This window comes from Mercurialis annua, linkage group LG4, assembly GCF_937616625.2.
Source record: "Mercurialis annua linkage group LG4, ddMerAnnu1.2, whole genome shotgun sequence".
NCBI classification, from domain to species: domain Eukaryota; kingdom Viridiplantae; phylum Streptophyta; class Magnoliopsida; order Malpighiales; family Euphorbiaceae; genus Mercurialis; species Mercurialis annua.
The window spans coordinates 31,516,664-31,531,366 of record NC_065573.1 but is presented as its reverse complement, the minus strand read 5'-3'; the positions used below and the strand labels follow the sequence as shown (position 1 = coordinate 31,531,366).

At 31.3% G+C, this 14,703-nt stretch overlaps 1 protein-coding gene across 4 annotated transcripts; it reads left to right on the top strand.

Moving 5' to 3' along the window:
- Positions 1–1,182: 1,182 nt before the first annotated feature.
- LOC126677025 (LEAF RUST 10 DISEASE-RESISTANCE LOCUS RECEPTOR-LIKE PROTEIN KINASE-like 1.3) lies at positions 1,183–14,531 on the top strand. 4 transcript variants are annotated; one of them, XM_050371450.2, is made up of 5 exons: positions 5,225–6,241; positions 12,140–12,172; positions 12,268–12,591; positions 12,811–13,709; positions 14,203–14,531. In XM_050371450.2, exons 1-5 carry the CDS (start codon positions 5,437–5,439, stop codon positions 14,224–14,226), a joined length of 2,085 nt encoding a protein of 694 aa, XP_050227407.1. In that variant the 5' UTR covers positions 5,225–5,436; the 3' UTR covers positions 14,227–14,531. The 4 variants fall into 4 exon arrangements, with proteins under 4 accessions (XP_050227408.1, XP_050227406.1, XP_050227407.1 ...); XM_050371451.2 differs by lacking the exons at positions 5,225–6,241; positions 14,203–14,531 and adding an exon at positions 1,183–1,994 and having other exon boundaries at positions 12,811–14,038; XM_050371449.2 differs by lacking the exon at positions 14,203–14,531 and having other exon boundaries at positions 5,224–6,241; positions 12,811–14,038.
- Positions 14,532–14,703: the final 172 nt, after the last annotated feature.

Genomic DNA, 14,703 nt, shown 5'->3' with positions numbered 1-14,703 from the left:
TTTTTATATTTTGTATTCTCATTTCGAATTCCGGCCATTTTATTATTATTTTTAGACTATAGAGTGCAAAAATGTGAAATATTGGAAACTTTTTTTCAAAATTTTAAAACGCTGCGATTTAATATGCCAATAATACGGCTGCCACATATACAAAAAAATGGCTGGAAAACGGTTTAAACTACAAAATGCAAAAAATAAAAAGATTGAAATTTATTTCTTAATGTCTTAAACATTAAACTTAAATCGTAAAAAAAAGTAAAACGCTGGAATCGTAAAAAAAAGTAAAACGCTGTTATTTGAAATTCTTGCAACAAAAAAATGCAATTTGAATATTATTGCAAAAATTAAAAAGTTTAGATATAATTGCAACAAGTCGTAAAGGTTTGAGTTTTTTTTTATCATTAGGCCTATTCTATATATGTAAGATACTGTAATTTTATGATAAACATTTTAAAAAAGCTTGATCTTTTTATTGAATTTAACAAAAATACTCTTTTTCTATCATTGGAGAGCGAGAGCATTTGTAAAAGAGATTGAACACGGAATCTTAACAGAATGTTGTTTAACGCTTATTCCATTTGAGCTATATAATTCATATGTAACAGAAACACTCTTAAATAATTGGATACCGATAGTATATATAGAAACAATATAGTTTTCATATTTGATCTATATTAGTTTAAAAAAGAATTAATGCATGCATGTATCAGTATCATATCATCTGATTTTAAGAATAACTTATTAAAAATATATGTGTATTAATTTTGTATTACAATTAAAAAGCATCTTTTTATATGAATCAATAATTGAAAATACTAATGAGAAAAAAAAGAGTTAAAGAACCGTTAATAAAAATATTAGATCTGACAGCTTCACTAAACAATTATCATTTTTCATATAAATTTGTTAAATAAATAATATAAGCTTATGGTTGTTGGTCAATAATTAATAAGACTGTCAACTAAATAATTAGTAAGTAGCTGGTTGGAATTGGATATCAACAAGAGAACTGAAATGCAATTAAAACGAAAAACTAATATACTAATGTTTAGTCCAGTAATCTAATTCGAAAACTACATCATAACATGAGTTGAAAAATGGTAACACATGCATTTTTTAAGTCAACTAAAGCATTTAATATTCTTAGCCTAACATATCAAATATCATCCTTAACATTTTTCATATCTGACAACCAATCTTCTCTCTCTAACTGAAAATGGCTTCTTCACTAATTTTTTCTCTTCCAGTCTCTGTTTTCTTTGTTTTTCTGTTAATTCCGACAGGTTTAAGCAAACCTGAATTATACACTGCTTGTCGGAATATTTTTTCCTGTCGAAATATCACAGCTAGTTATCCTTTTTGGGGAAAAGATCGACCTGACGCCTGTGGAATTCCTGAAATGAAGCTCGAGTGTCAGAATGGTAACTCCATAATAGAGATCGAGAGTGTATCATACCGTGTTCTGGAAGTTATTGAAAAAGATCAGATTCTCAGAATTGCAAGACAGGACTATTTAAGTGGAATCTGCCAGCCTAAGTTTATGAATACAACACTCGATTCTGCCTTTTTCGAGCTAGCTTCTAATTACCGGAACCTGACGATTTTCTATGGCTGCCCTTCAGGGTTAGATGGAATATTCAACGCACCACTGGCACTATTCAATTGTGACATAGAAGGGTCTGTATTTAATGGTGGTTATGCTGCAGGAGGTGTTAATGGCCCTGGATTGTGTTACCGGAGTGTGGTTGTTCCAGTCTCTGAATTCACTCTTACGACAGATATATTTAATTTCTCAGTTTTGCAAGTAAGCTTGAAACAAGGTTTTGAGGTTAAATGGAAAGCAGATCATACTTTGTGTAACGACTGCTTAAACTCCGATGGAGCCTGTGGTTATGATGTTTTTAGCAATCAAAGCGTTTGCTACTGCGACGGTCAATCAATAGGATCAAAGTCATGTTCTAGCTCACCGGATATGGTTTCTTCTGCTGATCCAGGTTTGAATTTAAATTCATTACTATAATCTGCAATATACTCAACGCATTTGCATTTCCTTATCATTGCACAAAGCTTGGGACTCCATTCGGAAGTGAGATATGCATTTATCATCAGCTAAATTGCACCGAAATTTATCGAATTTAATATTTTTCGAATCTGACACCAGTAAAATAAAGAAAATAAGACTAGTGAACTAGACCGAACTAACAAAAAATAGCTAGACTAGACTATTATTTATCTGATTCAACTCCACATTATCGTAATGAGAACACCAATTAATCATAAGAATATTAGGTAACAATATTTTTGTCAAAAGTCTTGAGCAACAGAGTAATATAATATATGTGGTCGCTGTAGTGTTTGAAAAACGTCCATTTTTCCCTTAGTCTGAAAATGAAATATTTTTCACTGTCCACAACTTTGAACTGACTACCAATGGACAAATTTTGTAAGTGAACTTTGTCATTTATTAGAGAATTTTTCCTGTTCTTTTTTATCATCGGAAAGGGGCGCTTATAGGGGAATTGATTCTAGTATCGTAGTAGAAATCTAGTACACATACTATTATAGCTCATTGGTAGTCAATTTTTTCGTTTTCTATAACATTTTTAGTAGAAGTTTTTTATATAAATTTAAATTAGAAATATATGTTGCTGTCTAGTGAGTGTATACCGAATAATTTATATAATTTAATGTCCGACCAAAACAACTAGAAATTACAAAGACTAATTCATTAATCTACTAAAATCCGCTTATTAATTTGAAAACTACCAATTCTCCCCAAAAATGCAAGCCGATCGGGTCAAGAAATACGTTCCTTTCTCTTTTTCTCATTATTTTTCACGGCAACCAACATCCGCAAATCTTCCGCCGCCGCCGATGATCGTCGACACACCAACTGCCGTCAGCCAATCCAATGCGGAGTTATCAGAAACATTACTTATCCTTTCTAGGGCAAAAACCGAGCAGAGTTTTGCAGTCAACCCGAATTTGAACTGAAGTGCCAAAACGACGTAGCTTTAATAACCCTAACTTCAACTACATTCAGAATTTCTCGAAATCGACTCTCGGAATCAGTTCATGCGAGTCGCAAGAGACGATTCACATTCTTTAACTACGGCGCCGGAAATGTCAGAAACCTGACGTTACTCTACGGTTGTGGTTCTGTACCTAAAATTCCATTCTCAGAACTATTTGGCAACCAAACTGCAACATAAACGGTACGGATCTCAATTCTTTTGTTTGACAAGAAGTGAACTGTATAAAGTAAATCCTTGCAATAGCAATGTGATTATTCGGGTTCAGGAAAAAACTGCTCAGGCTATAGAGAATAATGTGGTTAAACTAATTATGCATTACAAGAAGGGTTTGAATTGCAATTAAAAATAAATAGTTTTGATCAATGCATTAAGTGTATTGATTCTGGTGGATTTCGCGGATTTTATAGCACGACGGATCAATTTGCTTGTTTTTGCCATGATCGGCCTACTCTGAGTTCATGTTCTTTCAAAAGAGGTATGTGTTAATTAATCTAGAAATGCTCATTTTGTTTAACTATATATAGACTTTGATTGAGAAAAATTATTAGGCAACTAAGTTAATTATAGCTAGAGATTAGAGATTTAAATAATTTATCGATGATTACATTCGAGTTAATGATAACTTTGCAGCTTTCTCGAGACGACTATAGGATTCACTAGTTAAAGCTCATTTGTTGAGTTTAGATCAAAGTTTTTGAGACCAACGATGTGTTATCGTTTATGTTGTTCTAACTGATCCTGATAGCGACTGGGAACCTTTTCATCAAGCTAGAACATTATTGTCATGCTTGCTTAGTTTACAAGTAGCTAAATGGTCAATGTCTTCAGAAATTTTAATTTTTAGTTTAGTATTTAAAACGTTTCATTAGATTGAAATATTGAATTCAAGCTCAAGAAAGTCATGAACTATGCATGTTTCTTCTGTTTTAGCTACCCTCTGCGGGCTACTTTAAAGTAACTATAATTAAAAAAAATTCAGAGAAAATTAATTTTTGTGGCTAGCAGGCTATACGGCACAATGGTGTGGATTAGAAGTATGATAAAATCATAACATATTTTTGAAGAGTATTATAATCATTAGTGATGTTCTTAGTCCATTGAATTGATTTAGTGTCAGAAAAATAGACATCTAAATTTTATTGTTTCAGAAAATATGAAAATGGGAAGAAAAGAGAAATAAAATCAAACCTCTTAATTTGTTATTTCATCAAAAATTATCCCAAATGTTCAAATTATAACTTGTAGAAAAAATCTGAATCTGCTATAAAATGTAAAAACTATAAAATGAACGGACATGCTTGATCAACTATATATGATTCTGCATCAATTTTTATATGAGTAAAAGTAAGTGTTGGTGTCATGCCTATCACGTCTTGACATCAGATCCTCCTAGTCCATGCCCTGGTTTTAGAATTTGCAAGATCCTGTTTTGCTAGACTTGTAATTAGACTTTTGCATATGATGATAAATTCATAGGTTTGTGTTCATTATTTTAATCAGAAATTATAAGCATCGCAAAACTAGCTAACATTTATATTTCGATAATTATATTAGGGTAAATCTCACTTTCTTGACTTAAATAACCATTTCATTTCAAACAACAAAATAATTTCTTTATCAATAAACAATATAATAATTCGGATATGTATTTTAAAGTTCTTTTTGGTACAATTTTAATTATTATTTTCTATCTACTTATATTAAAATACTTGTAGTATGTAAGGTTGCTTATTTTGACTTTCCAACAGGGTCTATTATGCTATAAATTCCGCGTATGCCATTAAGTTCTATAGCAAACAAATGATGATTCATGCAACTCAAAGTATTTCTCTAACTAGTTCATAAATTTTGTTATTTTCAAATAAAACAAATTTCTGTAGATATTCTTTAAATTGTCTAGAAAAACAACCTTTTAAAATAATAATAATAATTAATCAGATGTCTATATCATAAAAACTACAAAAACTTAAATCATTATACATTGTTTAACTAAAAAATATGATCTATACAACACGGAACATCCAAATTTTGTAAATAAAAAATATACATAAAAGTTATTTGTTTATGGGTTCATTTAAATCAGACCTAAATTTATACTAATAATTTGTAAATACAGATGTGTCAATAAAATGAAATATGGTACCAATAAATAAAGAATATTTTCGTGATGGTTTTCTTGGCCAAATAAAATTTGGCATTGACCGCTACTAAATAAACCTTGCTAATAGAAGCTTCTTTGACAAAATTTGCCATCCTCCAACTTCGTCAAATGAGCAGCCAATTCAACTAATTTGAGTTTTGAAATTTTTTGAGTGAAATTACATCATCCCCTTCATCTTTTTTTTCTCTTCTTCTCTTATATCAAACGCACATACCCATTCTTTCTCTCTATCTGAACAAAATGTCTCTCTTTTTAATTATAACAATTCTCTTTTTTCATCCTCCAACTTTCACTTTTGCACAAAATCACCCTCAATATCAGAACTGCAGCGCACTGTTTCACTGCGGAAACATTTCAAATATTGTCTATCCGTTCTGGGGAGCGGGTCGACCCCAATATTGTGGCCATCCGAACTTCGGGCTTAATTGCACTGCTCAAACAGCAACAATAACCCTCGCCGATGAATTGACTTACCAGGTGCTTGAAATCCAAAGTGAGTCGACGAGTCTTCAGGTAGTTAGAACAGATTACATAGACGGCGTTTGTCCTAGCCGTCTCGCAAATACCAGTTTGGACACTGCCAATTTCGATTTCGGTCCAGAAATTCGAAACATAGATCTGTACTACGATTGCTCCAATCAGACATTTGGGTTCCCGACGATTGATGGGCTGTCCACTGAATTTACTTGTAACACACCCGGAAACGAAGGCAAAGGCTTTTATACGACGAGGGACCTCGGTACGCTTGGTAATGCTATAGCTAGCTACTTAGGATCTTGCGCCACTAAGGTGATCGTTACGGCAACTAAATCAGCTGTTGACACATTAGAGGGGCGCAATGATTTAAGTGTGGCGAATTTGGAAATAGCTTTGGAGCAAGGTTTTGGGTTAGAGTATAAGGGAAATCATGACAGCACTTGTGGAACGTGTGAATTGTCGGGTGGGAAGTGCGGTTCGAACTCCACTGATCCTAATTTATTTGCTTGTTATTGCACTGATCGTCCTTATCCCTTCAGCTGTGGAGGAAGCTCAGAAAATGGTGCAGGTGTGTCTTCTTCTCCATTTTTTGGTTGTTGATATTGCTATTGCCGTTGACAATAGCCATTTTTCTAGTTTTTATTTCAACCTTTTCATCCACTTCTAATCTTTCCTAACTAATTCTAAGGGTTGAGCAAAATGATCTATTAGGTTAGCAACTTAGCAATCCATTCGACCATAACCGAATTAATCCAATTAATTAATAGAATTATCAATTTTATCTTGAATTAATTTAATTGGATTAATTAAATCTAAAAAATATGTAACTTGAACCCGATTTAATTAGTCAGTAAATCTGGTTAGTTCGATTGAATCAAAAAAATATAAAAAATAATAATTACGAACAAATATATAAGATAAATAATATAACATATTTGGTTTATTCTATTTATTAAACTTTAAAAAATTTAATTAGGACCGAATTGAACTATTTTGTTGACTGAAATGAATTAACTAAAAGTTTTATAAAAATTAACCGAAACAGCTAGGTTAAATCGAAGGTAGATATAGCTCTAACTAGTTTGAACCCAGTATTAACTATACTACATTATTTTTCTTGAAATTGTTTATAGGACATTTTTTTAGTACGAAATTTTTGTACAATAATTTTCCATCAAGATAAGTATATTGACACTTTCAATTTACTCATATTGAAAAAGTGATTATCGTGAAAATTTTGGTCGTTGATGACATTGTTGCATTCAAACCTACCCAAACATTAGGTTAAACTTTCATTATTATTAATCAATTTGAAAAATAGCTTAAAATTGGTTAAATTATATATTTCTTTTAAATTCATTTTCAAACGCTTACATTTTTTACTTTGTACTGATTTTTTTAAACATTCCGTATCATAAATATAAGAGATGTATCAACTATCAAGGATATATTTGAGTTATTTGATATACAGTCGACTCTCTGATAATTAATACACATGGTGAATTAAAAATTTATTAATTAATAGAATTATTAATTTATTGAATTTATATAAAAAAATTATAAAAGATATTTTAAAGCATCTACATTAATACACCTGATATTAATATTATATTATAAAAAAAACTAACTAAATACACTTTACAATTACTCAATTTAAAAGAAATAATTTTATATTCAATTTAAAAAATATCAATTGATAGCAAACTAAAAAATAATTATTAAGAAATCGTATTCATAAAGTAAAATAATTTTTAATATTTTTTATATTAGAGATATTTTATTTAGTTTAATTTGTTTATCTAATAATTTTTTCTAAATTTTTTCTAAATTTTTTCAAAAGAATAAGAAAGTCATAATTTGATGGTATTTTAACTTCCACTTTATGAATTAAGGTTAGTATTGCCCAAATAAATCATCAATTGTTATATATTTCTTTAAAAAAATCTCTCTAATAATTAATATTCATGTAGAATATATTTTAAATTTTATTAATTATTAAATAATAGAATTATTAATTATCCGACATGTAACGAAGTTGGTTTTTTCAATTTTTTATTAATTATTAGAATTATTAATTTATAAAATATTAACTATTAGAGGATCGACTGTATGTTTGTGATATAGTATCTTTTAGACTTAAACTATATTTTTAAAATTAAGATTTTTTATATAGTTTTATGGTTTTGCCTAAAAAAATTTGCTTGTCATGCATAGGAACGTGTTAGGCATTATTCCAAGGTCTATGACACTTTAGCTACCATATACTATTTTAAATCCATTATTAAATTACGTTATATGACTTAGACTTATTCCATTCTAGAGGTCAGATAAAGACAGACAGTTTGACCCATTCCAAAGGAATAAACAAAAATTATTTGAATCAAATGATAAAATTTCGATTACAATTTGATAACCAAAATTCTCATCATAATTTTTGGTGATAAATTCATTTAACTACTTTATAATTTTAATTTCGATACAAAAAGTCTTATAAAGTTTTTGACATTACAAAAAGTCATGTGAAATAAATTTTTAGCAATTAATGACGAGTTATGTTACTAAAATAAGTTGAACGACTTAATTTATATAAAGAAAGTAGAACTTAATCATTCAAATTATTTTTAGTATAAATTTATATAAATATAAAAAGATAACTAACAAAAGATAATTTTTATAATATAATTTTTGCTATATATTTCTTTTAATACTTTATAAGTAAACTGAAAGTAAAAAATGTTTGTTGACTAACAAAACATGTTTCTGGTAAATTATCTTTCAAATTAGCAACTGTGTCCTTTTTATTTTTCCTACAACACAAATTATGCTATGCTGTTTTGTTTTCTAAAACATATACAAATAACTAAACCTTGTTAAATATATATGTTGATGCAGCAATATCTTTACAAAATTGTATTTTGACTTGATCAATTTTTCTATCAAAATTTCATTGAAACCTTCAACCAAATCCATTGAATAATTAACGTTGAGAGTTACTAAACTTTTGAAATATTTCACTTCAATGATTAAAAATTGATTTATTTTTAGTGATTAAATTTAATTTTATGATAATAAGAAGAATTTCTTATCACTAAATTTAATTTATTGACTATAAGTTTTTTTGTCGAAAGAAAACTACATTTAATCATTAAAAACAAATCAAAATATAGTCACCAAAGTGAAATACTTTAAAAATTTAGTGACTATTAAAAATTGACTACCCAAATGCATGCTTCCTACCAAATTCATCATCAGGCTGTTGGATGCTAACTTGAATAATCCACCTCTCCTCAACTAAATACCTATTTTTTAAACCAAGTTGTCATTAGAAATTCCAAGATGATTGCTTTACTTCGGCAATAATTTTTAAGGCAAACGATCTAATTTTTTTTTTAGTTTTCATAAAAATACATATCAACTTTTTTGGATATAATTAAGCCCTTTTTATTTTTAAATAGAACAAATAACCCCTTTTAGCCAAACCATTAAAAACACTCGTTAATGACTGACATGTCTCTCATAATCATATAGGAAAAAAGTTTCAAAAATAATTTAAATATTTAAAATATTTACCAAAAAATTAAAAATGTAAGTGTTTTAAAAATAAACTAAAAGGTTTTATTTATTTGATTTTAAAATAACGAGAGTTTAATTATTCAATTTTAAAAACATAAGAATTTATTCGTGCCCAGAAAAATTTTAGAATTGTTCTCTAATTTTGAAAAAAAAGTGGAATTTTTTTTATCTGCCAATTTTTAATGATACTATTTTCTTCCTAATTTCTTTTTCTCAAGTTTCTTTTTTTTATTTGAGATAATCTTTTTCTCAAGTTTCTACTCTTCACTATTACTAAATTCTTATGCAACTTTCATGAAATTGTCACAAGTCATAACTACCTATAATGTGTCTTACTTAATTTAAAAGTAGGTGTCGTGTTTTTGAAATTTTGCATGTTCTGTTCAATTTTATGTGTATGACTCAAATTCAAAAAAAATCTCATCACAAAACATAAAAGACTACCATCTCATTTTTGGGTTTAATAATTTGCAATTGCTAAATTATAATATTTTAATAGAACAAATATCAAACTTTAACTTTTATATATTTTAAAGCGAGTACTTGCTATGTTCGTTGGGCCCAACTAGGAGTGGGGATTGGATGCGGGCGAAATTCCCGCCAATGGCTGAGATGTTCAGTCGACTCCCTCCTCCTTTGTGGAATGAACAGAAAAGGGAGGAGGAAAGAGACATCAAGTACATATGTCTTTACCAGTTAACCAATATAACCAAACTTTAATTGTATCAACAACAGACAACATATTGAATTGGACTATAAAGATAAATTCTTCTATTATCAAACTATTTAGTATAATTTAAAATAGATATTAGCTACATGGCAAAATTAAGAAGGCACGCTATTGGTCAGATAAATAATTTTTTCATTATAAAATTTTTCGATAATTATTTTATAAAAATAAAAATAGAAGATAATGAAAATAGTTGTGACCAATTCTATTTATTTTTGGGTCCAATAGAACACAAAAATTTATATAAAAATAATAAACAATAGAAAAATGCATATTTTAGGTAATATTTGTCCAAACATCACCCAGGAGGACGGTCCCATAGGTTATTCTGATTCTGAACGAAGAAAAATCTTCGTTTTAGCTACCCAACACGCCCTAATTTTCAACAACTCATGATGCTAATTAAAGTATTTCTAAATTCAACAACTTGTATAAAACAAATCACTATTTACATAATCCTCATCATCATACAGCATTATTATAATTTATACCAATCAAAGCCCAAATAAAAAGACAAAACAGCCTATTTGATTAATCTCTTAAAAGAGAAAAATAATGAACACAAAGGGCCACCTTTTTGCATGTTCTTACATTCGTCCATGTCCAAAAAAATAATATAGCCTCCGCTTAAAAGAACCGTAAAACCAGAGTCCAAGTCAACCAAAGTTAGCCACCCAAACCAACCATCCATAACCAGTCTTAGTGTATCATCATCATGTTCAACTCTCTTCTTCTTCCAAGTTCTTTTCATGCCCAACTCCCTCTCCTCCTCCTCCACCATCACCAATGCTTCCCTCCGCCGCCACCTTCAGATTCTCTCCGACGATCACCATAATCGTCTTTCGATTCTTTGTCAACTTAATGAGTACTTCTTTTGCTTCCAACCATACTTCTTTACCCAACTGTAATCAGACCTACTCTTGTGGACATTTTACAAACGTCTACTACCCTTTCTCCGGCGGCTTACGACCGGCTTACTGCGGTCTGCCCGGATTCCAGCTCACTTGTCTACATAACGCCACCTCAGTTCTAACAATCAACTCATTGAACTACCAAGTTCTTGAACTCAACCAAATTGTTCAAACCCTAATTCTTACCAGGTTAGACTTGAACAACACTGCATGCACCAACCAGCTCATTAACACTACGTTTAGTAACACTCTTTACTCTTTTGAATCCATCCACAATGAAATCCTCTCTTTGTTTTATGGCTGCGACGATTCTGCCTTGCCCTCCAAGCCACCGAATTTGTTCGCCTGTGAAATTTATGGAAAGAAAGACGCGTATTACTGGTTTGGTCCGGTTCCTAATGATCCTATATTGAGCAGGTTTCATTGCAATATTACTCTTACAGTGCCGGTTCTTAAGAGTTCAATACCGATTCTTGAGAATAATCCATCTTTTCTTGGAGATGTTTTGAGAGGAGGGTTTAATGTGAGTTATAATAACCCTTTTGCTAATGATTGTGCTGACTGTTTTCGTTCGGGTGGTCATTGCGGGTTTGATTTAAGCTCTGGAAGACCACTCTGCATTTGTAAAAATGATCAGCCTTGTCCAGGTAAGGTTGCAATGAGGAGACAACTTTTAGCTTATTCATTTTACTTAGCTTTATGATTCCCCTGTTTCCCCTGTTCTTTTAAGGTTGGAACGAGTAGACTACTTTTTTTAGGTGACAACTTCTATTCTTCTCTCTTTTTTTATTGCATTCGCAATCCCGAAAATTGTCGTAGATTTACGATGAATCATCAGATTTACAGGATAATATGTGACAAGACACGTGCGTCTTGAATTCTGGCAATCATTTCTGTCTTAGTAGTGCATTTTTCTAGCTTGTCTTCTATGTTAAACAGAAATTTGTCAAGTCGTACATTTCGGCCTTTGCTTTCTATTTTCAGAAACGCGTTCAGTTATCTTTGTTCTCATCATGCATTCATTAACATTCCAAAACGTTAACTGTTTGATTTCATTTATTTGTTTTCTTTGCTTCTTTAGTTATTAGTTCTGGCATATGAATATGATGCATGGAATGATGGAAATCTCATTCAGTCAATGTTTCCGCAATCAGAAATAGTAAAGAAACAAAAGAATTGATGATAGCAAATAAATAAGTCCATGTAAATTTATTTCAGCAACTGATGTTTCTTGATCTCATGACAATTGCAGGTGGAAACTCTAGTAAAGCTCCGATTGCAATAGGTAAAATTACATTTTCCAACTAAAAGCATTCGGATTTTCTCACAGATTAATAAAACAGTAAGCGAATCTGATAATAATTACGTTTCATTTTACAGGCCTCAGCGTAGCAGGTGTAGCAGTTGTAGTAGGTATTGGTTTGGGTGTCTGGTTCTTGCTTTTTGTGCAACGAAGAAAACGAGCATCTTCCCCAACAAGCAGTAAAGACCTGCTTACACCTCCTTCAAGTAAAAGCCAGTCTGCTCCTGTTACTAATTTTTCTCAGACCATCCCTTCTTATCCCTCTTCCAAATCTGATCTCGAAAAGGGAAGCCTCTATTTCGGAACTCAGGTTTTCAGTTATGACGAACTTGTTGAAGCCACTGACAATTTTGATCCTTCCAGAGAACTTGGAGATGGAGGCTTTGGCACTGTTTACTATGGTAAGAAGTCAAATGATTATATAGTATATTGATCAGAAACTTTTCAGCTCTTATATTTAGGGGTTTCATTTTTTCCAGGAAAAACTTCTGAAACTACAAAACTCGATACTTGTAAAAAATTCTTTTTGAAATGTAGTTTTGTTGTATTGTTTTTCTGCATTTTATATTTCAGCATTTCCGTTTCCATGCTGATGTGCATTCGGATGTTTGATTGATCAGGTGTGCTAAATGATGGGCGAATAGTTGCAGTCAAACGCCTGTTTGAAAACAACATCAAACGTGCGGAGCAGTTCATGAATGAAATTGAGATCCTAACTCGTTTGCGCCACAAGAACCTTGTAGCATTATACGGATGCACCTCGAAACGAAGCAGAGAACTAGTACTTGTCTATGAGTACATCTCTAATGGTACTGTCGCCGATCATCTTCACGGAAACAGAACAAAATCTAGTTTGCTTCCATGGAAAGTCCGGCTGAGCATTGCGATTGAGACAGCAGATGCTCTAGCTTATCTTCATGCCTCAGATGTTATCCACCGCGATGTCAAAACCAACAATATTCTACTAGACAGCAATTTCAGTGTAAAAGTTGCTGATTTCGGACTATCCAGATTGTTTCCAAATGATGTTAGTCATGTTTCAACTGCTCCACAGGGTACTCCCGGTTATGTAGATCCTGAGTACTACCAATGCTACCAACTTACCGACAAGAGCGACGTTTATAGCTTCGGAGTAGTTCTCACCGAGCTCTTATCATCTTTACAAGCAGTAGACACGAGTAGGCATCGACTTGATATAAATTTAGCGAACATGGCAGTAAGCAAAATTCAAAATCATGCCATAAACGAGTTAGTTGATCCAATGCTTGGATTCGAAAAGGATTACTTAGTGAGGAAAATGACAACATCAGTTGCGGAATTAGCGTTCCGATGCTTGCAACAAGAGAAGGATATGAGGCCTACTATGGCAGAAGTTTTACAAGCTCTGAAGAAAATTGAGAGTGAAGATTTTGGATCAGAAAAAGTTGAAGTATTGGATATTAAGGATGATGATGCTGTTCTATTGAATCATGTTGCTCCATTTTCGCCCGACGACGAATCGATTCCAACTGATAAATGGGTTAGCAGCTCTTCTATTACTACTAATACTACTATTTCCTTCTAGCAGTTGAGACTGAAATCTTTTTCATATTAAAGTAGATGGTTGAAGTGTGTATGTACACTCACTATCAAATGTCATTTTAGTGAGTTTAAGTGTCACCATCTTTTTATTTTCTTGGTGTTATTTTGTTACTAAACCTATACAAGCTTAGTCAATATGTACATTATACTCCCCATGAGAAATTCTTAGATAAACTTGTCTATCATGTAATATGAGTACATTGTCTGATAAAATTTGTAATGCGTTTCCCGTGAACAAAGCTAATTGAATTCAACCATATTATTTTATCTAACATAAGATTATATAGTACTGCGATAGAATTCAATTGGCTTTGTACATAGGTTCTATGACATGATGAACAGTCTATCAAAGAATTTCTCGAAGAATCGCCCATTTCATGTGGGATATTGTTATCCTAAAAATGATATTCTTTTCTGTGTATTTGCATCAGGGGAAGCAGATGAAAACACTGTGACAGAGTTCTAGCAGGCTATGAACGAAGACGAACCATCGGCAACAATCCGTACGTCTGCTACTAGTCACTGATGAGGAGATATATAGAGAATTTGTCAAAAAAAGTTTTGTAAATCTGTAAATAATTACAATTGGCAAATTGGCCTAATTTTAAATGAGTGGTTGAGGTTGCAACTTCAGGTGATGGGTTGCTTCATTATAAGATAGCGACTTAAAACTTCTGAAAGCTGACTTCTATTTTTGCTACATATTTCTTTTTATAATGACATTGCAATCATACAATAAAATATATTGCATTCATATTTATCATAGTTTATATTCTAAAATTATTGTGGTGGTTTTGAAAATTTCTACGTTTGAATTTATGAGATGAAAATCTAGTTCTTTTCACAATCAAATTGAATCGAGTTTATACTCCCCCTTGCTCCTTCGTACTAGTGAATTATACTTCAACTCAAATCGGACAAAACCAAACAAT